At 48.5% G+C, this 22937-nt stretch overlaps 1 protein-coding gene across 1 annotated transcript in view; it reads left to right on the top strand.

Moving 5' to 3' along the window:
- Positions 1-22937, top strand: part of SGIP1 (SH3GL interacting endocytic adaptor 1) — a 60519-nt gene that overhangs the window by 19320 nt on the left and 18262 nt on the right. Inside the window, exons 3-17 of the mRNA XM_064454863.1 lie at positions 753-777; positions 2203-2280; positions 3480-3536; positions 4132-4186; positions 5056-5231; positions 8372-8383; positions 9106-9117; positions 9957-9981; positions 10390-10441; positions 11514-11599; positions 12928-13020; positions 14300-14374; positions 16371-16820; positions 19894-20015; positions 20922-21048. Coding sequence (XP_064310933.1) covers positions 753-777; positions 2203-2280; positions 3480-3536; positions 4132-4186; positions 5056-5231; positions 8372-8383; positions 9106-9117; positions 9957-9981; positions 10390-10441; positions 11514-11599; positions 12928-13020; positions 14300-14374; positions 16371-16820; positions 19894-20015; positions 20922-21048 — 1445 coding nt within the window. The remainder of the gene's footprint in view (positions 1-752; positions 778-2202; positions 2281-3479; positions 3537-4131; positions 4187-5055; positions 5232-8371; positions 8384-9105; positions 9118-9956; positions 9982-10389; positions 10442-11513; positions 11600-12927; positions 13021-14299; positions 14375-16370; positions 16821-19893; positions 20016-20921; positions 21049-22937) is intronic.

Here is a 22937-nt window from a genome sequence, read left to right as displayed (position 1 = left end):
AAGAGATTAAATGTGAGATGGGATGCAGACATGTATGAATTGAAGTTCACTGGAAGGTGTTATCCTCTGTTAAACTAGAGCTGGGTGGGCACCAGCTCCCTGCAGAGTTTTGATGATGCCCTGAGTCAGACACTAATTTGTGGCAAATCTCTGGCACCACATAAAACTCAGGAGCGTGTGGGAGGTGGAAGAGCCCGTCTGGCTTTCATAAACATATCTGTCTTTTCATTAAATAACATCCTTAGACTGTGTTTAAATATGGCTGCTGAGCGTGCCACACCGTTTGCTGTGACTGGGGTCCAAATCCCATAAACAGCTCGGGATTAGGATCCCTGAGGAATCTCATCAATTTTCAAATCCATTCAAGAGAGAAGTGACTGTGTTTCTGTTGGAATAAAAATCTGTAAATTACTGTTTAATTTTTATTATTCTGCAAGAGACTGCACACCCAGGGTAGGGCTGTGTCTGTGATGTGGGTGCAAGGAGGAACCAGCCCAACTCCTCATCTGTGAGAGTGTGATCATTGGCAGAAGCACTTTATTTATTAACAAATATTAAATTTATCATCTGATAACATGAGAGCAGTGGTGCTGAAACCATTGTGTTTGTTTCACAAGGAACACGTGACAGGCAATTCAGATTTGCTGACTATTGCTGATGTGGATTCATTAAGAAAACCATTTCCACAAGTTAATCAAGTGACGGTGCAGTTTGGGAGCTAACACATCTGTGTTTCTTTCTGTTCTTTGCAGAGGATCACCAGACAGGGACGGCATTGTAAGTACTGCATGGACCCAAGTCCTGCTTTTCTCTCCTGCTGCTGGCTGTTAAATGTCAATTCCTCCATCAGCCACCCATCAGCATTTTGTGAACTGTCTCTTTCTTTCTGTTTAATATAGAAAATAAATTTCAGTAAGAAGCTATCTGTTTAAAATGACATATTCCGGTTACAGTTACTGTATATATACAGTTACAAAATTAACATGAAGAAAATAATACAGAAACACCTGACAAGCACCGTGGGCAGAGGGACCAGGTGTCCTGCTAAAACCCCTGGCTCTGCATGCCTGTTTCTGCTCCCACTAATTGGCTTGGGTCAGATTTGCTGTACAATGAGCTAAGGGAAAATTGCCAGAACAGCTGTTTCCAATATTAAACTGAAAATAAGGAGATACTTGTTTTTGAATTATTGCTGCTTTTGTTTATGGTGTTAGATAGAAATGCCCCTGCTAGATCTGGGTAGTAGTCGGATGATGTCTCTTTTAGCCGTTTGATTTCCAGTTTCCAAATAGGTATGCTGCGTTCAGACTGGGACTGTGCTGGCTGTTATTTCTTGAGCAAATTCAGATGTTAGAAGCTCGCCTTAAAATAAAAATGAGAGATCCTCAGGAGGCTCAGCAGGGAGAGCAGTGCTGGCGTGTCTTTTACAAAGCCATGCAACAATTTGGGTGCCAAATTGCTCCTTTAGAGAGATCACTTTTTCCCCCCCACATCTGATCCAAGCTTCCTTGGCTTTGGCTTTGGGCTTGCCCTGTGTTTGTAAGCCACTTGTTAAGAAACAGCAATTTAAAAAAAAGTCTGCAGCTCAGGTAGCACTTTAACCAAGGCTCTATTCAGCAGTAATAAATAAATAAAATGCAAGGAGCAGCCCAGAGCTGTTTCCTCCACTGACAGAAGTGCTGTGGGCAGCCTTTTCTTGCCAGGCAGGGTGCAGGGACCTTGGGCGAGCTCAGATGCCCTCTCAATTGGGCTTTTATTAATGATTTTCTAGGTGTCTCGCTGTTTAAGCTTGGTGCAGGGCAGGACAGGGTCTCCAGTGCTTCAGCAAGCTGAAGAATACAGAAATGCAGTTTCTGGGGGGTGTAATGAAGCTACTGAACATATTGGAGGCAGGGAAATTGGAGGACAGAGATGTTTAGTGTAACTTTTTCTCCTACAATCTGTTCTCACTATAACACTTGCAGCCACTGGAGTGGCCAAGAGGCAAATCCTGTGACTGCTGAATAGAGCCCTGTTACCTGCACCCAGTAAAAAACCATGCTTACTCCTAATGGAGCCACAGCTGAGCCCTCCTTTTATTATAAAACTGTGCAGTGTGTTTGCTAATTCCTTGTAACTTATTTTTGTGTGTTTAAAAAACAAAACAGAAACCAACCACCCACTACTTTAACCCTTTTTCTGCCAAACACCAATCCCTTCCAGCTGCCCAGCCCTCATCCCAATGAGCCACCTTGCAATAGCAAACCCGAGAGTGTGCGTGAAGGAGGAAAAAAAAATTCGGTAAGGAAAACGGAGCTTGGCTTACAGCTACAAAAGGGTTGTTAAAAACAGTGAGCAATTTTTGTTTCAAAATCCAGAATATAAGAAAAAAACATTTAGGTTCTGTCAGGTGGATGTGAGTTGAATAGAAATGGGGTTAAATACAAATGGACAGTGGGAAAAGCAGAAGCCCCCAATAACTGCATCCAGAGTCTGATTTTTTTTCACCCTTGTACCTCTGAGGCTGCTTTGTTCTTGGGCAGCATCATGAGGACAGCCAGGTGAAACATGGAGGGCGAGGGTGCTGGTGGCCTGATCCAGCCCTTGTGCTGCTGCCGTCTCTGGACAGTGTATTGCATTAGACCCTTGGCAGGGTGCTGGGGTGGGTAGTGCTACCTCTGGCAGCTGAAGGGAACCAGATTATCTAATTTAGGTGCCCAAAACTGAGAACCCAACCTAATGTCAGTCCTCAAGCCGGCCTTGCAGCACTGCTTGTGGGTTGCAGTGGCAGGCAGGAGCTTTGGGTGGTTCTTGGATGACCAGAGCAGACCAGCGAAGGGTCCCACAGGGGATGAATGCCCAAAGACTCCTTCCCAACCTGACCCTCCTTGGTCTGAAGCAGCAATAACCTCTCTCTGTGTGTGTTTGTTGGTGTGTCATGACATGCACTAATGCTGCATCCCAGCTGGGTTAGCCTGGATGTGTTTCACTGCTGCAACTCCAGCTTTACCACACAGTGAAACAATGACACCCGGCTTGCTCTGTGGGTGGTTTGGGTACTGAATAACAGAAACTGAATCTTTCTTTCAGTATGTTCTGGGGAAGGTATTTACCTCTCAATAAATAGTGGTGCTACCTATCCTCATGGAGCATTGGGAGCCCCTGCTGCTGCCTGCTGTCCCTGTGGGCTGGAACGGCCTGGCATGCAGAGAAATGGCCATTTAACTTCTCATAAGAAATATGTTCAGCTAATGAATGTACCAGAAAAAAGAAAAAGCCTCTTAGCTATCTGGTACGGAAGAAAACCTTCCAGAAATAGGAAATGCTGTCTTGTATCGCTGATGTGCGTATGTGGGGTGGCTCTCCATAGCGCCTGCACAGGCAGCTGCAGCAATACGCAATGGCATCCCAGCTGTATCAATGTGCACACATATAAGGTATGCTGCATTATTGTTTCCTTAATTTAAAACTTGTAAATTTTCTTTTCCAATGTGTTGCAGAAGAAAACAAATGGAGCCCCAAATGGATTTTATGCGGAGATCGACTGGGACAGATACGTAAGTGTCCCAGTGAGCTTCCCTTCCATCCAGCACCTGTGCAGCTCCGGACAGGGTACCTGGGCTGCTCTCCCATGCCAATGCTTTGGCTTTCTGGGTGGCCATTTTGGGTGGTGTCCAGCTGTTAGTCAAGTCCAGATATGTATTTTGTATCTGCTTGTTAATTAAATAGCATAAAAGTGCCCAGAAGCTGGGTGGCTCTGATGCCCAACACCCTGCAGGTCAGGAGAACACTGCCCAGGCCTGCAGGATGTTGCAGTTAGCCAAAGAAAGCCCTCAGCTGCAACCAAGCATTGCAAAAAAAAAAAATCTTTCTGCAAATACTCAGCACTGTAAAATCTTAACTGTGAAAACTGAGCACTGCAAAAATGGATCTACAGCGAGGCTGGGTGCTCAGCCCTTGCTAAATGCCCCAGCAGGTGCTGTGCCAGAGCATGGGTGCTGTTTGCTCTGTGCAGCCCCAGGGGCTACCAGTGGGCTTGGGCTGCACAGGGCTTTGCTGGACATCACTTCCTGCAGGAGGAAAGAGCTGCTCCAGCTTTCCAGGAACATAATTAGCATTCCTAATTCTTTTGCATTTTTGTGCCCTATTCAGAATTCACCTGAACTTGATGAGGAGGGATACAGCATCCGACCTGAGGAACCAGGCTATATCCTTTATTGTTGGCTTTGCCTCTTAGTTTACAAACTGCAAGATGAGCTGGGGTTCAGACAGGCTACTGTCTACTTGTTGTTATTAATTTCCCCCTTTTATTTTCCTTTTAAGCTGTCACTCCACAGCTAAAATTGGCTTCCAGAGGGAATTACCTGAGGCAGTAAAGCAGAAGGTGATTTTAATTGCCTTTGATTCACTGCTATGAAATGAAGAGGTGTGAGCAGCATGGGGAGCACTGCAGTGGGGTACCCCATGGAGACTGCAATGTCCCATTCCATCTGTGGTGGGTGCACCTGTGGGGCTGTGTGCAGGTGCTGGCTGTGTGGTGCTATGTTACAGCTGATGCTGTTCTGGGGCAGAAACATCTGCATGGCAGTAAAAGCAAAATGAGCAAAGATCAGTTTGCAGCTCCTGTAGCATGCCCTGTTAAGGGGTGAGGAGACATGGCCAGAGCCTATGCACATGCCAAGTTTGTAGGCTGGCAGCAGGTTTTAAGCCTCGTCCTCACAGCTGGAGGGAGGGTAGGTGAAAAGCAGAATTTCTTCCTCTGCCACTGCTGAAAAATGCTGGCTCTCTGCAGGTGATGAGCTAGTGTGTCACAATGGGGAGGAAACGTGGAGACCAATGCAAATCACTGCTGGGCTAAAACAGGGCTGGCTTTATTGCCATGAGCACCAGTTCCCATGTCTTCTACTCTCACATGGATAAAGCAGTGAAACATCACAGCAGTGACAGGCATGGCAGGAGGATTTGACCCTGCACACGACCCCTGTCCTGGGGCATTTGGGATAAGCATTTTGAGAACACCTAATTCCCACTCTTGAGGGAGGCAGCAGAAGGAAACCTTCTTTAACTGTGCTCTACCTACCAAAGGAAAGCACTTCTACTCCTCGAGTGAATCTGAAGAGGAAGAGGAGGCGCACAAGAAGTTTAACATTAAGATTAAGCCTTTGCAGGCTAAAGACATCCTGAAGAGTGCGGCGACAGTGGATGAGCTGAAGGCGTCGATAGGCAACATTGCACTTTCTCCATCCCCCGTGGTGAGTGCTTGGTGTTTGTCTCTTCCCCTGGTTGCAAAAGCAGTGGTGCTCTGTAGGGCTCAACCTGAGTGAGAAGGGGACTCTTCCTTAGGTGCCAATAGTTAGGTTTGCATCTGTGTCCTTATTTATAGGGTCTCATCTATACAGAGGCAATAATGTGACTGCAAGGAGGTCTCAGATGTATTGCGGTGATGTTACCAGTTCAAAACATCTTAAAAATTCCTTTCCTGCTTGTGAAATAGGGCAACTGAGATCAGAATGTACTATTCCCTATTTTTGCCTTTTTTCCTCATTTTTCAATGTGGTCATCATTCAAGATGTAAATTGGATGGGTCTTGCCCTGATTCCCAGGACAGGGAAAGCATTTGTGGGTTTTCCACACCACTATGGGATGTTAGAGGAACACTTCTCACCCTGGGGGTGAATCTGTGTTCCTGGAAGGAAAAGCTGTCTGTTCTTAGTCCCTCCCAGTATGAATACCATCACCCTCCGGTTTTCTGAAGGCTTGTCAAGGTTTCTGTCATCTCATCCCAATCTGTTCAGCCGTGAAAAGATTTGATTTTTGTCTTTCAGTGGGCTTTAGTGTGGGCTATAGTGTCTTTTTCAGATGAAGCTTTCTATAGTTTATAATTAGCCTCTATCTGAAGTGTGAATGAATCTCAAACTCCAAGTAAAGAAAAAATAAAATTACTGTGTTTTATTTCTTCTTTCAAAACTAACACAACGTCCCTGATTTTAAAGAAAGCTTCTGGGACGAGTCACTGTCCCTGGAAATACCAAGTTCCTCTGGCACAGCTCTGCTTCCCCCCAGGGCTTGGTCCCTTTTAGCAACATGCACTTCTGGATGCTTTTTATGTTATGACCAGGGAGTTTCTGGCTGTTAGCATTCAAGGGTTAGAAACTGCTTTCTGAAGCACAAAAAAAAAAAAGGGGGGGGTGGGGGGGGTGTGAAGAGGGGGGAGAAAAAAAGGAGGGGGGGAAGAGGGGAAAACCCTGCAAAACCACCACCACAAAAAAAAAACCACATCAAAATTCAGCAAAAATTGGGGGAAGGATTTTGGAAAGTGGCAATTACTTGCCAAATAGGTGGATAATTTTGAGCAAGAGAGAAAAAAACACATAATTTATTATTTTGAAACCAAGCTAATTTTGGTTTTGCAAAGTGATGGCCCCAGTATTTTGGTGCGCACACGCATATATGTATGTAATATAAGAGACAACATTATTTTGGGAGGAGAGGGCATAGGGCAACATTTAAAAACTGAAATAGGGAAAGCACTAAGTAAGAATTTATTTAAGAGGCCAAGTCTATATTTGGTGTATTCTCTTTCCCTCATGGCTTTTATTTCTGCATCCCTTGCTGGCAGCAGGCCCTGCCATGGGGGTTTGCTGCTCTGGGTACCGCAGGGCACTCACCCATTCTGGGGTGTAGCTGGTGGCTCTGGCACAGCTGCGGCAGAGGTGGGTAGTAGTTGCTCATTGATTCTGTACTGCAGCCAGTGCTGTAGGGATTTCAGAGAATGTGGCCAAAAAATATACAGCAATGTTGTCTCTAGCAATAAATAAAGATCTATTAGGAAACTATCAAACGGTTATGCTCAGCTCCTAGCAGTCCAAAGTTCCTTGATTATATTTATTCCTAGTGATGAAACACTTGACTAATTTTGCACTAACATACAAGGATTAGGCTGATATGGTTAGTAGTTCTTCTGCACCTTGCCTTTTCCAGGCAAACAAAACCCCGAAAATGTGCATTTTGCTAGAGAGGAGACACAGAATCATACCTTCCATGGTGCTTTTCCTACTGAGGTTGGGAGGAGTGTTGTCACTGGCTAGGAAGGATTTAGCCCCTGGTGAGCAGGCCTGTGTGTATCAGCATGGTGCTGTCTGAAGCCTGCCCTTTGGGCATTGGCTTGGGATACTCTGTGCTTTGCTTCAGGGAAATCCCTGTCCCTGGCCACGACTGGCAGAGCCCAGGGCTGGAGCCAATGTCTCCCTGCAAAACAGTGCAGGCGTGCTCCGCTCCACCTGAATGGCTCAGGGAAAAGCCTTGTGCCAGGCTGGACAGAAGGAACCATGCTGTTTCCCCATCTCGGGATCTAAAATCTGGCATATGGAGCCAAAGGGCGCAGATGGGAAGGTGAACAGTGCCACCACCAAGCAGCTGGGTGCCCCCTGGCATGCTGGGTCCTGGCAAGTGGCGCCAGCCCCACCATCCAGGAAAGCACCAGTGCCCTGGGCAGGAACTGGCTGAAGGAGTTTTGCATCCATCAAGTTCTGTGCTTTGCTGTCTGGGTCCCTGACCTTGTCCTGGGCTCATCTCCTCTCCAAAACCAGCTGCAAAGCCCTGGTCTGGCACCTTATCCCTCCTGTGCACCAGCCTCTCCTGGAAGACAGCAGTGAGATGGGAGATGCCACGTCCGTAGGCATGGTCCTCCCCATTCCTTTTGAGGTGTAAATTATGGTGCCTTAACTTGAAGACAAGAAGAAAACTGTGTGTTGGCTGCATCCTCTGTCTGAAGCCAGGTCTCATTTCTTGAAGTATGCAGATGGTGGTACAACCTGCCTGTGTCACATACTGTACCTGCAACAGCCCTGCATCTTCAAACCTCCCATCCTCTTCCCTGCTCCTTCCTACTGGCAGTTCCTGCCCACTTCGCTCTTTGCACCACGAAAAACTCAGCCGCAGGAGTGGGGGCTTTCTAGTGGTCTGAAAAAATAGTCACTGGTCAAAGCTGATAATTAATAGCCCTAAGTTTAAGCACTTAAACTTAGGCCTATTAATTAAAAAATTGTGCTCTTTCACTTTCCCCTTACATGGCCTCTTCCAAGAAATGAAACAGGTCGGGAAATGGTCTATGTCTATAGCTAGCAGGGCCCACTAACAACAAAGCATGTGAATCCTTGCCATAAGATGGCTTAGATACAGGTTTTTATTTGTAGACACTCTCTCTCACTCCAGCCTTCTGTCTGAATGAATGACAGCCTGGCTGGATGTGCACGTGACTCTGCTTTTGCTGTGTGTTTAACATATACCTGATACTTCTGGTTGTAATACAAATCTTTTATTTCTGTATTATCCCTTTATAGAAAATATCTTATATTCTCATTTTCTTTTTTATTTTTCTGCATTCTTTTAGAGGAAAAGTCCGGTAAGAAACACAGTTTTTTATCTCTTAATTTTTTTTAACATAGTCTCTTATTCTCTTGTTTGCATGGTCCCTGTTTTGCATGTCTCTAGATCTGAAATGTAAAATGCAAATAACAAGTCCTCCCACTTTGGAAGGCGTGATGTTTATTTTCCATCTCCCTTGATTTAACTTAAAGCATTTTGAAACAGAGCTAGGCTGTCTTTGCTTTGAATGTACATAGTCTGGGGGTATAGTTTGGGTGAAAAAGCTGGTGGTTTTGGACAAGATGTATAAGGGCACAGTTTTATCTGAGCATGTTTTAGATACGTCATTGCACATCAAAAGATATGAGAAAACAGAAAAAAAATGTCAGAGGTTGACCTTTGGTGCCACTGTATGCAATGGTGATGGCTTCCCTGAGAGGACTGGGCTTCAGACTGTTCTGAGCCCCAAATGGGGAAATTCACTCATTCCATGGGGTTTGGGTTCCCTCTGGTGTCTCTCTGGATGCTGGTCTCCACCTGGCTCATGCCCTGTGGCCGGGTGACCCACCAGCCTGTAAAAGCATGATGTTATGCTCCCAGCAGTGGGTGCTGGGGCTGGGGTCTGCGTGGAAGAGGAAACCCACCCAGCACTGCACCGCTGTGGCCTATGAAGCTGTGAAGGGTGTTGGGGGACTTGGGGTGCTGACCTGTTGCTCTCTGACCAGGTGTCTCTTCTCTCTTCCTTCTCGCTGACCGCAGCGGCGCAGCCCGGTAAGCACCTACACTTGCTGCTTCTGCCCCTGCCACTCTGGGAACAGGGGTGCTGGTGGGGTCTGGGCCTGTGCCCAGGTTATGTGACAAGCACAGGGGAAGGGGAGTGTGGCGCCAGTGCTGGTGGCTGCCCCGCTGTGTGAGCCCAGGTGATGGTGGGGCCTTGTCTCCCCCCAGCCAATGCAAAGGAGTCCATGATGAAGGGTGTCCTCCACAGCTCGACCTGCATCCTTGCAAACCCCCTGGAGACTCTGCCTTGGCACAGGCAGAGGGGCAGCGCTCGTGGTCCCAGGGTATCCCATTGTCTGTCCCCCTCTGGAGGTGCTCCCACTCCCCTCTCTGCCATGCAGCCCCAGGTCTGGCAGTCTGGGGAGCGTTTGGCTTTTGTTGTGTGTGGGCCCGTGTGTGTTGTGTGGCAAGAGCGAGGATTTAGATTGCTGAAAATAGGTTATTTGGCTTAGATCGATTTGCAGCCTGTCAAATGTGAGGATTTTGGTTTTATGGCACTTCTAATGGGGTGAGGGTGCCAGTGATTCCCGTAAGCCACTTGTGGTCAGGACGGTTGTGAAGGCAGCACTGCCAGGTGATGGCTTTATGTGGCTCAAAATCCTCTCAGTAGGGTTTTTCTTCTCCCTGTAGGCTGGGAGCAAACAGGATTTCACAATGCACACATGTAGCTGGGCATATTTCAGCCGTGTACAGTAAATACCACCCTAGATAGGTAACTCCTGCCACATCTGCTGGGCTGCTTTGCTCCTGCTGTGTCCCTCCTTGGGTGACAATTGTCATGTGCTGATGTCCCTGTGCATTCTGCTTACCTCATGTGTTTCTAATTCCAGGGGACGATTAAAAGGAATTTATCCAGTAAGTACGTTCTGCAACTTCAGGAACTGTAGTTATGGCAGTATGGAGGTGGTGGTATCTTGGGGAGGGGGAAAAAAAAAGGGGGGGAGGAGGTTAGGTTTGCTTTAAAGTGGTCCTGGCAGAAATGACAGCACCCAAATGCCTTCTTTAAAGAAGGCCATATGGGACATCCTTGGGGTACCCTATAGATGCAGTGCAGCTCTCAACAGGAATAAAATCTGAGTTAATAAAACAGACCTTTTACTGCCAGCATCTCCACAGCAGGTGTGGGTTGGGACATGTGCAGTGCTGGTGGCATGCCTGGTGTGAGCCTTCCTGCCAGCATAGGCTCTGGGTGGGCTGGGGCTGATGCCTAGGGGGTGGGTGGGGGAACAGGTCTAACCCCACGCTGTCTGTCCTGTGCTGCAGGTGAGGAGATCGCGCGGCCCCGGCGTTCCACACCGACACTGGACCCTGCCAGGTCAGTATGGAGTCCATCAGTATAATTTTACAGCACAGCTATGTTCAGGCACATCATCCTGATGTGGTTTTTAAACATTTTGATGGACAATTGCACGTTTACACCATTGCTTATTGGGGAAAAAAAAAAACAACCTGTTCTCACTTCCAGATTTTGATCCTTTTTCATGTGTACCTGGATAGGTCAAACCAAGAATAACACAGCAAGTTCAGGGGGTATTTACTGCTGCACAAATATTGCCATCACCTAGCTGAGCTACCCAAACTGGGCTCATCAAAGGCACCACTACAGAAACATGGCTTTTATAACTTCTTAGGCTCATGAGACAGCCAACGTTTGTCTGGTTTTTAAACAAGCTGAGTAAATGCTGGATGCAAGAGGCACAGGGAGATTTGGGTCCACAGGCTCTTTGCTTAGATTCTGTGTGAGTAAATGGCAAAGGAGTCGAGGTGCCCAGGCAGTGATGGCAGATCCCCCCAGAGTGTGGCTGAACAAAAAAAAAAACGCAGAGTTGAGGCACTGATGGCAGTGACACCACTGGTTTCAAATGCACAGCATCCATACTTGCTTTCCCACAAGAGCGGCAAGGACATCCACTGCTGGAAGCTGTCTCCAGCCTGATTGATGGGGAGAGCTGGCAAGTGTGTACTGTGGGTATATATTGATTTAGGAAAGCAAACAGACTAGTTGGTATGGAGTTAAGTCAAATCTCACCAGGAGCATGCCCTGTGCAGCTGCAGGGTTTTACTCAAGGTACCTTGGACCCAAGCATCGTCCAGACATTGACTTGTTTTTTTCCCTTTCCACACAGTCTGAAGTAGCTCTGACTAATACTGAAGCAATCTCCAGTGGCTCAGCAACTGCCTGGGCGCTACAGGGTTTACACTGTAGTGCTGTGGTCAGTGCTACTGCTCTCCTTTCCTTTTTCTCTGCCTGAAATCCTGTGTTTTGCCAGGTGCCTGATAGTCTAGAGCATATGCACTCCCTGAAAATAGTCATATTTGCACTCAAACACCAAGTTTGAGTACAAACCTGAACCTCATGGTTCTTCTGCACTTATCTCATCCCGCAGCAAGAAAGCTGGGGAGGACCCTGCCGCGCTGGCACCGCTCTTTGGGCCCCCACTGGAGTCGGCGTTTGAGGAGCAGAAGCTGGACGGTGGGTCGGGGGACACAGGTGGCATCTCCTGGCAGTGGCCCCTGGCTGAGGCATGCCCCAGGGACAGGTTGTGGCACCCAGTTCTGCCAGCGAGAAGGATAGCCCTGGTGATCAATCCCACAGCCCTCCTCTTAATGGAGGGGAAAAAACAAAGTTAAAGCAGAACATGAAGGGCAAGTAGTTGCATTACAGGCAGTGTGGGGTTGGGGTTTATATGGGTTATATGGAAACAGATCAAGTGTTTAAGTCAATTAGTTAATTATGTGGTCTTGGGACAGATTCTGAAAGAGAGCAGGTAACAAATATTAAAAATATTGACTTTCAAATGAAGCTCTGGTTTTGCCTGTTTAGCAGGCTCTGCTGAGGTACCTCGAAGCGGTGTGTGTCTAACAGCGGCAGCTGTTAGCTTCAACAGTGTGGCAGCATTTCAGCATCACACTAATTTAATTGAAGGAAGATATGAATGGACCTGTCTGGCAATGCTTTACAGCTCCCTGTGCCTGTGAAGATGTCATTTTTTCCCAGAAACAGTGTTCCCCTGCACAGGACCATAGGGATACTTTGCTTCCCCAGGAAGTTGTGGGTTTGGGTTTTTGTTTGGTGGTTTGGGTTTTTTTTGTTTGGTGGTTTTTTTATTTTTTTGTTTTAAGCTTTCCTGAAGCATAGCAATCTTGCAAGGCTTGTTCTCCCCAGAGAAAAACCCCATTCACCCACTAGAGCATTTTGTTCCTGGAGAGGTCTCTTCCTCCTGGAGGCAGCCAGCTCTGCTCAGCTATCACAAAATGGCTGCTGCCACTTGTAGCTTAGCTGTGCCATGTAATTATTGACTCCAGTTAATTCTTTAACTCAACTATGTTGGCATGCAGTTCTCAAAATGTGAGCTAAGAAAATAGTGCAAAAAGTTCAAATGAGATATAGGAGAGGTTCCTCCCCCCCCCCCCCCCCCCCCCCCCCAGTCTGTGTGAATGTAATTGGATCTCTTAATACCTGTTTTTTCTCTGTATCCTAAAATTCCAGATATTTTCTGCAACTAATGCAATATTTCACTTAATGCAATAAGCCTCCAAATATGTAAATAGCATTGTTTTGTTTGTCAAGCAGCATGAGTGTCAAACTAATTGCATGACCTCTTTAAAAATCAGGCAAGCTTGTAATTATCTAACATTACAGAAAACTGTCTCTAATTAATGAGAGGTTTCGGTCACTATTTAGTTTCTTCTCTTTACAAGCCTCAGATCAATGCATCTCATCTGTGTGTTGTGGTATTTGTAAGAAAACAGTTTTATCAATGCCCTTGCATGTGTATTTATGAATTTTATATTTTTCAGCTACTCTAGATCAGCCTGAGATATGGGGTTCAGTCCAGCCCGTCAATGCAAGCGTAGAGTCCCCAAAGCTACCAAGACCTTTTCCAACTGGAAGTAAGTGATTGTGAAGGTTATCAACTGAAAAGAAATGAATATGTACAGAAATCAAATCTTTTGCTTTTCCTCATACAGACTCCTGTACTGTGCATTTCTGTAACAATTTAATCCCATAGCAAGTTAGAGGGGTTTTTCTTCTCCTGGCTTGACTCTAGCTGCAGTGTATTAGGGTGGAGGAAAGACGGGTTTGATAAGGGATGGGATGGATGGTACCCAGGGTGGGAGAGATGATGCACGTCCTCCCTGGGGAAATGTGCTTCTGCCAACGCGTGCTCAATTTGCAAGGAGAAACATCTCTGGCTGGGGCAAATGGCCTGCACAGAGCCAGCTATTAAACCCACCCCGCCCTCGGAGGCGAGGAGTACCTGATCATTCATGTTAATGATGCAGTTATTTGGCTCGAAAATCGGAAGTACCGGTTTCTCCGGGCTAACATAAGGAAGGGCAATGCAGCCCCAAATCCCAGTTTTTGTTGTAGCTTTCCCCTTTGCCTGGGGCAGCCAGGGGAACAGCAGCTTTTTCTCCTCCTTAGCTGCAAAGTCATTCTCTCCTTACTTCCCCACTGCTTTTTTCCCCCCTGACTAGCCATTAGCATAACCTATGTCATGCCAAACCCAGCCCTCAGCCCTGGTGCTGCTGGCTAGCCGGTGCCGATGTGCCAAGGTCAAGGCAACCTCTGGCCATGTCAGGAGCTTGCAAGGATATTGTGACAGTTGTAATTGAAGTGGTTGCTTAATGGTGCCAAGCCACAGCCACAGTGCCTCCTGCATTGCTCTTCCAGGACGTTTGGACTCGGATGCTATTTACACCTGCTTTGAGATAATGCCCCTGTGAAGCAGCACTGGGTTAACTAGCCATGGCATTTCTTCCTGTATGTGCCCCCTGGATCCATGTGGGATGGGCACATGAGAAACATGGAGGCAGATATGTGCCTCAGAGGCTACAGCTTTTAATTAAAATGTGAATTCAGGTTCTAATATATGAGTACAAGCTAAGATTTAAGAATTTTAAAAAAAAAATCCCGAACTAAAAAAAACCCACAAACCTAAAACCCAAGAAAAAAGGCCATCAGTGATTGCCTGTTGCTCAGCAAAACACAGTAAACTGGGCTGTGGGGATGCTTCTGCTCACCTAGCAGTCATCCCAGGGCTGGTGCTGCTGCCTGCTTTGCACCCCAGCAGCATGCTGCCAGATCCCCCTTTCCCAGCAAGGCTGTGTGTGCTCCCAAACACACTGCAACTGACTTTTTTCCCCTTCTCTCTGTTCTGTTTTGCAGCACCTCCACCACTGCCACCAAAAAACATCCCGGCCACACCGCCACGCACTGGCTCTCCTCTGACGGTGGGAATAGGTAAAAGCTCAGTGCTGCACCTCCTCTTGCGTGCCATTGCACAGCCCTGGTAGACTGATCCAGAGCCTGTGAGGGCTGTGCTGGGGTGGTAGAGTCCCTGTGGCTGCATTTTGGACATGGATTTGGCCCTCAGGCATCCTCTTTCCCTTGCATTTTTGGTGCTTCAGCAGATGCTGCAGTCAGGGTGATGCTTTAGAAGCAGTGCAAAGATGCCTTTGTCTCCAGAGGTGGTGTTGCCCTGGTGAAATTAATGCTCTCGCTTCCCCCTGCCTTTGATATTGGTCACTTTTAGAAACAAAATGCAACACTAACCTTAAAGTCCAGTTTAAAATTGGGAATAACTAGAGTGCTGTTACTGCCTGGAGTGGCACTGCACAGTCTGTGCTTATAAAATAATGGGGCATGGGGCACCTTCCTGTGTCAGAGGAGCTGGTCCTGCCCTCCCAAATTCTTCTTGCTGTTAAGGAAGGTAGGAGCTACCCTCCCACCCCATAAGGCTGTCTGGGCTGGCAGCTGGGGATGTGAAGGGGCAGGGGAGGGAGAATGAAACTACCTGCAGTAAAGGGCAGCCTGAAGGGAGGGATTGAAAGATGTTGAATGCAGCCAGAGGACACAAAGTGCTTGTAAGCATGTACCTCATGCTGCTGGCAGGGTACTGTCTGCTGGAGCTGTAGGTTTTGAGGAAGGGCGGGCAGTGCCTGGTCTTTGGATGGGGGATACTGTATGGACACACGCATATAGAGGGCACCTCAGGGCATTATTAACATCATCATGAAGAAATCTCCTGCTCTGAGCTTAATGCTCTATCCATCAATATTTCAGTCATGCTCCCTTATCTTGATTTTTCTATTTATCTAAGCAGCCAGACTGGCAGAGTGTCCACCTACATGTGTAGATTCATCAACACGAGCAAATGCAATGCCCAGGCACATGTGACAGTTTATTTGCTGGGATTTGGCTTGCTGCACACTTCAGCCTGTGCATCAAGTAAAGCAATGGCAGAGGTTTATTTTTTCTGTTTTAGCAAAACTATATTTTATTCCCTGAACATAGAACCATAGATGGTTCCCCCAAACACAGGAACAGGGGTGGAATGCTAACGTGAGGACCCCAGAAGACATGCTACTTTCAGTAGTATGCACACGGCTGTAGCAGGGGCTCCCTTGCTGCCCTGGTGCTGTGGCCATGCACTGCTCTGCTCCTCGCCCTATCCCAACATTCAGTCTGCACAAAACCAAGTCACCAAGTACTTCCTGAGGTTAGAGAGCTGCCAGCCGTTGGGGAAGAGAAATGCAAGAAAATAGGGTAGGAAAGGAAGGATGGAGGATCTCCCTCCTCTGGATGTGGAACATCTTGCTGATGAGTCCTGTCTCTGTGTTGGTTATGAAGTCAGATATGAACAGAGATGTGTGGTAGCTCAGTTAGAGAGCAGAGCCCTAAAATACCCTTATCTGCTGCTGCCTGCAACTGAAATACATACACTCTGTCTGCTTTCCTGTATTGCATGCCCAGCACCAGTTCTTGAGCATGTTTAAATATATATATTTACATGTATGTGTTTATATATATATTAGTGGAGTGTGCAAGAGAGCTGAGTGCCTAAGTTTAATATCTGCTGATAATTCAGAGCAATGATAATGACATAAAGATGTTATTTAGATGATACGTAACAAAGGTTGGGAGCCAGCTGTAAATTTTGGGAGGATACAGGACTGTTGTCTGTGAAGTGATGGAGAAGGAGGTGGGCTTTGCTTGTGGTGCATGCTCTCTCTCGTACAGCGTATGTATTTCAATCCAGTGTGGTTCATTGTACATTGCACGTGATGTGATGTAGAAACTTTCTTGCACATGAATTATATTCCCTGGCAGCTTATAAGGAAACGTGCTTTTAAAGAATCTCCTCTAGAAAGTGGCTGACATAAAGCCCTGTAGAGAATAGTGTGACTGCAGCTCTTTTGGTTAATGCTAAGTGTAAAATAAACTACTTTGACCACAGGAGGGGACCAGACAGCAGCAGAGCTCAAAAGTGACAAACTTCCATCCATCAATGACTTGGACAGCATTTTTGGCCCTGTGCTATCCCCCAAGTCTGCTGCTGTTAATGCAGAAGACAAGTGGGTCAATTTTTCTGATCAGTCCCTGGAAAATGTGACTCCAGAGTTGACGCCCCAGGAAAAAGAGGGGTCCACAGCAGCGGGCAGCCCGGCTGACGCTCCAGCGGCCGAGCCCTCCCGCCCAATCCCCTCACCACTTCACCTGGAAGAAGTTCAGAAGAAGGTTTCTGAGCAGCCCCACCTTAAGGATGATAACATGGAGCCAGCCGCCTCTCCCAAAGATTTTGGGATTGGACAAAGAGCGACCCCACCTCCCCCTCCGCCACCCACCTACCGGACGGTGGTCTCCTCACCCGGACCGGGTGCCAGCAGCGGCACGGGAAGCACCAGTGGTATGTCCTGCAGCGTTGGGTGTGCTTCGGTGTGGCCGTGACCGCATCTGCCATCCCCTTCTGCCTGGTTGTGCCTGTGCTTGGCGCCCGCACTCCCACCTGGCATCTTGTGCTTCCACGTCCAGCGTCTGCCCTCCGCCTCCTGTGTCTCTTCCCTACTCCTTGCTGCGTGTCTGATGGTCAGCTGGGTCTGACAGCCTTTCCCCAAAGCTCCCATGAGCTGCCCTTCCCCCCTCTGCTATGCACATAGCCCTGACACAAAATTTGGCATAGGATTGCCATTGCTGCAGCTCGGTCCTCAGTAGGCTTCAGAGTGAATATAGGTGGAAACATTTCAGGCAAATAATCTGAGCAAGTAACAGAGCCAGGGCCATTTAAATATGTTGCAGAAAGGTCAGAAACCAAACAACTCGCAGGTCAGGTGGCACGTATCTGAATGGCACTTGGTCCCTCTCGGTTGTGAGAGTGTGGATGCCTAGTTGTGTCTGGAGAAATGGCTTCCTAGGCGAACCTCTCACAAGGGTAGAACCTGATAGGTGTGTCTGGCATGCCTGGCTTCGCCTGCTTAATTATAAATGTCTTCGTGCCCATTAGGGCAAATGAGCTTGTCAGAGGTCAGCTTACACAAACTCTCCACAGTGCTTGAGGCGGTGCAGCCTCATTGTGTTTAAAGGCTGACCCCAGGCCACTTACTGTACTGGTGCAGCCATAATGTGCAAGTCCCTGTCCCCATCAGCCACTGTGCTGCTGTCCTGTAACCACGAGAAACCCCCACAGAGCCTTGTAGACACATTTACCGTGCAGGCAGCAGTGGGAGATGATGGGTATATTGGGTGTGCAGCTCCCCAGCCCTGTGCCCAACTGTTGTCACCAGCCTCATATGAGCTTGAAGGCCATGCTGTCTGCTTTCGGGGTTTGCCACCTCTAAGGGGGTGTGTGTGTAAGGGGCTGCTGGGGGTGTCCCCCTGGGTGTGGCTGTTGCCGCAAGTGTGGCTTCACTTCCGTGGTGGTGGCCTTTCTGTGCTGGCTTAGCAAGGCAGCTGTGGGGTGGGTGGGTGTCTGCACAGGGGCTGCAGCATCGAGCTGCCAGCAGCGTTGGTCGGAGCTGGGAGTTTTCTGGGATACTGGCAGCAGGAAACAGCAAACTTCTTCCTACACTGCTCTTCACCCTGATGCCAACTGAGCAACTGCCTTGTGTGAAGAGAGATCCACAGGATGGGGATGTGCTGGAGGCTCTGCACATGGGGATGGATGGAGAAACCCCATTTGGTGAGGCAGCACTGCCTGTTTGGGAAGATCCAAGTCTCTTCCCCAGAAATTACCTCTTGTCTCAGTTCAGCGTGCTTTGCAGCCCAGCGTGGGACAGCAAGCTGTAAAAATGCAGAGCATTGAAATACGCACACAAAATCATTCAAATCTTCAGAAAGCTGCAACCCGTGGCAGCCAGTCTGGGTGTGTGGTGTGGATCTGGCATCCTTCCTGTTCCTGCCCTCTCCATGTTTCTGAGGCTTCTGGGGCTGCCTGGCTTTTGGCTGCCTTGAAGCAGAGCCATCCCAGGATGCTCTCCTGCCTTTGCATCCCACGGGAGCCTGGGCTCGTGGGTGTCACTGAGGCAGGGCTGGGGACTGGCGTCCTAGCAGGCTTCTACTTTCACCCTGATTTACAACATGCTTGCTATAGTTGTTTGGGGTAGGAACAGGTCTCCCAGAGACCTGAAATACCTGAAGAATAAACCTTCCTGGATGAAAGCTGATGTCTGGCAGGGCTCTGGCTAGCCCGTGGCCACTCCTGAGCTGGACCAAAATGCACCTGTGAAGTCTCTGTCTTGTGACACGTGTTTAGTGCTGCTAGATCACTTTCCCTGAATAATTCCTATTTTTGTCAGGCTTTTATTGGGTTAAGGAAGGAAAAATCCAAACTTTGGTTCCCAAATTAGGCTTCTAAATAAAAATGGCTTGAATTTTGGAGTTGTGCAAATGAAGGGCTGGGATTTACTCTCTTTAAACCACCACATCTCTCTTCTTAGTCTTTTGTCTTTTGCCTCTGAGTCTCTTTTCTCTAGATCTAGCTTTGATATTTCCTTAATCTGAGCTATCACCCAAAAAACTTAGTAAACTGATTCTCTTCTAAGTGTGAAAAATAAAGCTAAAGACATCCCCTTACTCTCACTGTGAGCAAAACATGCCACCCTGCAGATAGTAATGCACTGCTGTGCTCCACAGAAGCTGGTAGCAAACACCAGCTCAGCTGTCCTGCAAAATGGGGTCTGCATTCCACTCCTGCCACCCCTCTTGTCTTGGTGCAATCTCCAACTGCTCTGTATAGCACTGGTTATTGCTGAACTACTCTGATAGGAATTTCTGTACATGGAGAAAAAATAGTCTGCTGGGTATCCTTTTAAGTATCTGTCAAAATTTCTATTTGATTGCAAAAAGTCCCCTGTTGCAGCAAGGCAGCAGCTGCTGGGGACCACGTGAACCCTGATGACAGCACCCTCTTGTTCTCTGAAACTATTCCAGAGGGTTGGGGAACACTTTGTGCTCCCAGCAGATCTGTTAACCTTGCTCTTCCACCCTTCCTCCTCTTTGCTCAGACAAAGCTTTGCCCCTCTCACAAGGACACCCTCGTTCCTGTGGTGGGTGGCTGACCCTGCTTACTAGCTGTGCTGCCTCAGGAGCTCAGGGAGCTGTGGCATCAGCACCAGCTGCTGCAGGGGTTAAACCCATTCTCACCACATCATTTTTCTCCTGTCCATGTGGCTGTTTTTTGGGTAAAACTGTAAGACCCCTCCAATAACAAGTTTGCCTAGTGCTCCTGGCCGAGGGGGCCAGGTACCTGGTGCAGATGGGCAGCCCCTGTGAGAAATGCATTGGCATCAGCAATCCTGAAAAGATCATCTGTGTAAAGCTGCTGGTGTGGAGCAATGGCTGAGGGAGCTTGTGCAGGATTTTTGTGGGCACCCACGCTGGCTCCTGAGGAAGAAGCCTTTGCTTTGTGATAAGGCATGAGGGTCTGGAGTGGGGCAGCCGTGGGGGCCAGCCAGTGGTGCGCTCACAGCTCCTATTTGTTGCAGGTTCCTCATCCCCAGCTCGCCCTGGCACGCCGCTGGCTGCCTGCAGCACCCCGCCACCACCGCCACCCCGGCCGCCCTCCCGGCCCAAGCTGCCCCCCGGGAAGCCTGCTGTCGCCGATGTGGTATGTTCGTGGCTGCGAGTGGGAGTGTGGCGTGCATGGGTCATGCATGCACTGGGACGGGGGGCAGGTCTGCATTTGCAGTCCAGTGAGACAGATTAATGGTCATTAAGAACATGTAACCAGCTGGTGTCGCCTGGGCTGTTTGGAGTTTCCTATAATTTTTTCACCAACACATATTACGCATGGGAAAACAGCTGTGAACTCCTCCTGCTCTGCCTGCCAGCGCAGCCTGGTGATGCCAACCACAGGCGAGCAGTGGTTCGCAGTTACAGTAAAGGCAGAAAATGGGTGTGAAAAGGGACCATGCCTGTGGGAAGGGTCCAGCCATGCCTGGCCACCTGGGGATAAAGTAGTGCAGGTCTGGCCACCCTGAGAAGGGTGTCTGGCTGGGAGGGAGCTCCCCACCGCTGTACTGTGCTGGCTGGGCTGCCGGGTTCTTCCCCAACACCCCTGGCTGCTTCAGGTAGGTTGTTGAGAATTTTTGGGTTGATATTGTGGATATAAAATTATCCCTAAAGGGTCCATAAAGACTCAATGAGCTGCTCTTAAGTGAGGTGGCATGTGGTGGGCACCACTCCCTTCTCAATACAGGGTGCATTAAGTCCACCCCACGGGCCCTGGAGCTCTTGTCCTCAGTGCAGATGGGAACTTCAAACACCTAGACCCACAAGAAGTGGGAATCGTCTGCCATTTTTCTAGGTCCAGACTAAAATGCTATTGGCACTAGAAAAACTAAAGTTGTTCAGTTTTGCACTAACCCAGCAGGGCTGCTCCAGGACACTAGCAGAGCTGGCTGGCCTGGAGGTACAGAGGGTTACGGCTTCAGGCAAAAGCTTCTGTTTGTTTGATGCAAATGTTACTGTGCATATTTTCTTTAACCTTTTGCTATTTTATGTTTTTCTACAGTCCAGGCCTTTTAGCCCTCCTATTCACTCATCCAGCCCTCCTCCGATAGCACCTTTAGCCCGTGCTGAAAGTACTTCTTCCATATCTTCCACCAATTCCCTGAGCGCAGCCACCACTCCCACCGTTGGTAAAAACATACAGCACTGCTGTTCTTTCACCTTTCCTACCTCTGAATGTCCTTACAAGATTCCTGAGACCTTTTCATCTGGTAGATTGTTCTTTGGGTTTACATTCATTGATTTTCATCAGGTTTTTAAATGCAAAAAGGGATTTGAGGGGGGTGTGGTGGATCACGAACGTGATGCTGCTAGGGTAGCTTTCTTTGTGGTAGCTCCAAATGTTGTGCAAAATGAATGTTTGGTGAAGGTAGAGGTTATCACCAAGTGAAATATAATATAAAATGTGCTTATGGTCTGTAAATTTGGTCAAAAGAAGTTTCTTTTGCAGGGGATGTTTGTACCCTGGAGGGGAGGGGGGCTGGAAGCCAGACCTCAGGACCCAGAAGACAACTAATATTAAATCTCTTTGAATGTCTTAAATTCATACTTCCCCTTAAAGTGGTAGCAGGAAACAGGGTCTTGGAGAAGGCCCTTCTAAACCATTAGCTTGACATATCCTAGACCAAAACAAAGTGCTGTGGTTTTCTTTTGGAGGAATGTCCTGAAAAATATGGGTTTTGCCAAACCTCCCCAGGTGCCCCCAGGCCCTGAGACAAGAAAAGCAAATAAAGGCTGGCTGGTAGCTCCCAGGTTCCATGTGCTGGGTTGCCCCATGCCTCCCTACTCAATCCCCTCCATCCCAGCTGCCAGCACTCCCTCCTCTATCATCCCTGCCATCCCACCCAGCTGCCGGCCCCACTGCCCCTTGCTTCCCGCAGCTCCATCTTCTGCCAGGAACATCCCTCCTCCTTTTTTCTTTTCTTTCCATGTTTTTTGTGATGAGTACGCCTGCTTTGCGTGGCAGGGAAGGAGCTTTGCAGGCTATGGCTGGTGTAGGCTGGTGGATGGGCTCTGCGGAGGGAGCTAAACCGCAACCCTCTGGAAGAACAAACCTGGCTGGTGTTTGTACGTGCTCAGCCCCAGTCCTGGCTGCAGTGTTTCCCACTGGCTGTCACCTTATGAGCCTGTGGGGAGCGGCAGCATCGCCACCAGAAGACGATGGGATGGCCTGAGCCATGCGGCAAGAGCTGTCCCTGTGGCGCTGGTGGCCATGTGTGCTCACCTGAGCCCTCCTCATAGGTTTGCTGGAGTCTCTGACCTGCGTCTCCATCCTGTTGTTTGCTTCACTCTTGAGGTGTGGTAGATGCTTGTACCTGTTCGCCGGCTGTTGGTCACTATCGGAGCATGCTGCTGGAAAAAAAATGCATCTCAAGCAAGGGGCCAGTCAGCCCCGAGCATCCCTGGTGTGTCAGCTGTTGGTCCTGTCTGTGCCTGCTGTCCTGCTGCTCTGGCAGCGAGCTGCTGTTGGTGGGGCTGGCAGTGGCCTCAGCTGGTGCCTGCAGGCATGGTGGCCATGGGACACTGAGGCCATGGTAAACACAATTTTGGTGGAGGGGAGCAGCCACGCTGAGGACAGGGATGGTTGTGGGGCTTCAGGAGGCTGGGAGAAGTGGCTATGAAATGGGAGTTGTGTGCTGGTCCTGTAGGCTGAGTAGGCGATGGGTCCCTTAGGCTCGTGTTTTAAAAAATATTTTCTTTCCAGTACATATTTTTGTGAACAAAAATTGCTCCTTGATGTTTTTAATTACCTACACACCCTGAGCAGCGGAGACTGACACAGCTGCAGGGGGCAAGAAGCTGTGCCCACTGGCCCCAGCAGCTCCCGCTCCCTCCATGGGGACTTTCCTTGAAAGAGGGCTGAAATCGGCTCTTGGATCACCCCTCAGCAGGGCGACACTGAACAGGGCAGCCAGGAGCACCCACAGATTGCAGGTTTAGCACTTCCAACTCCATGCAAACCAATTGTCAGGTGCCTCATTGCCAGGATTTGGCCTGGGAAAAGCCAGACAGGGGCAGG

This window comes from Phalacrocorax carbo, chromosome 6 (assembly GCF_963921805.1).
Source record: "Phalacrocorax carbo chromosome 6, bPhaCar2.1, whole genome shotgun sequence".
Lineage (NCBI taxonomy): Eukaryota > Metazoa > Chordata > Aves > Suliformes > Phalacrocoracidae > Phalacrocorax > Phalacrocorax carbo.
The sequence above is the reverse complement of the archived record's forward strand: the minus strand, read 5'-3'. Positions and strand labels throughout refer to the sequence as shown.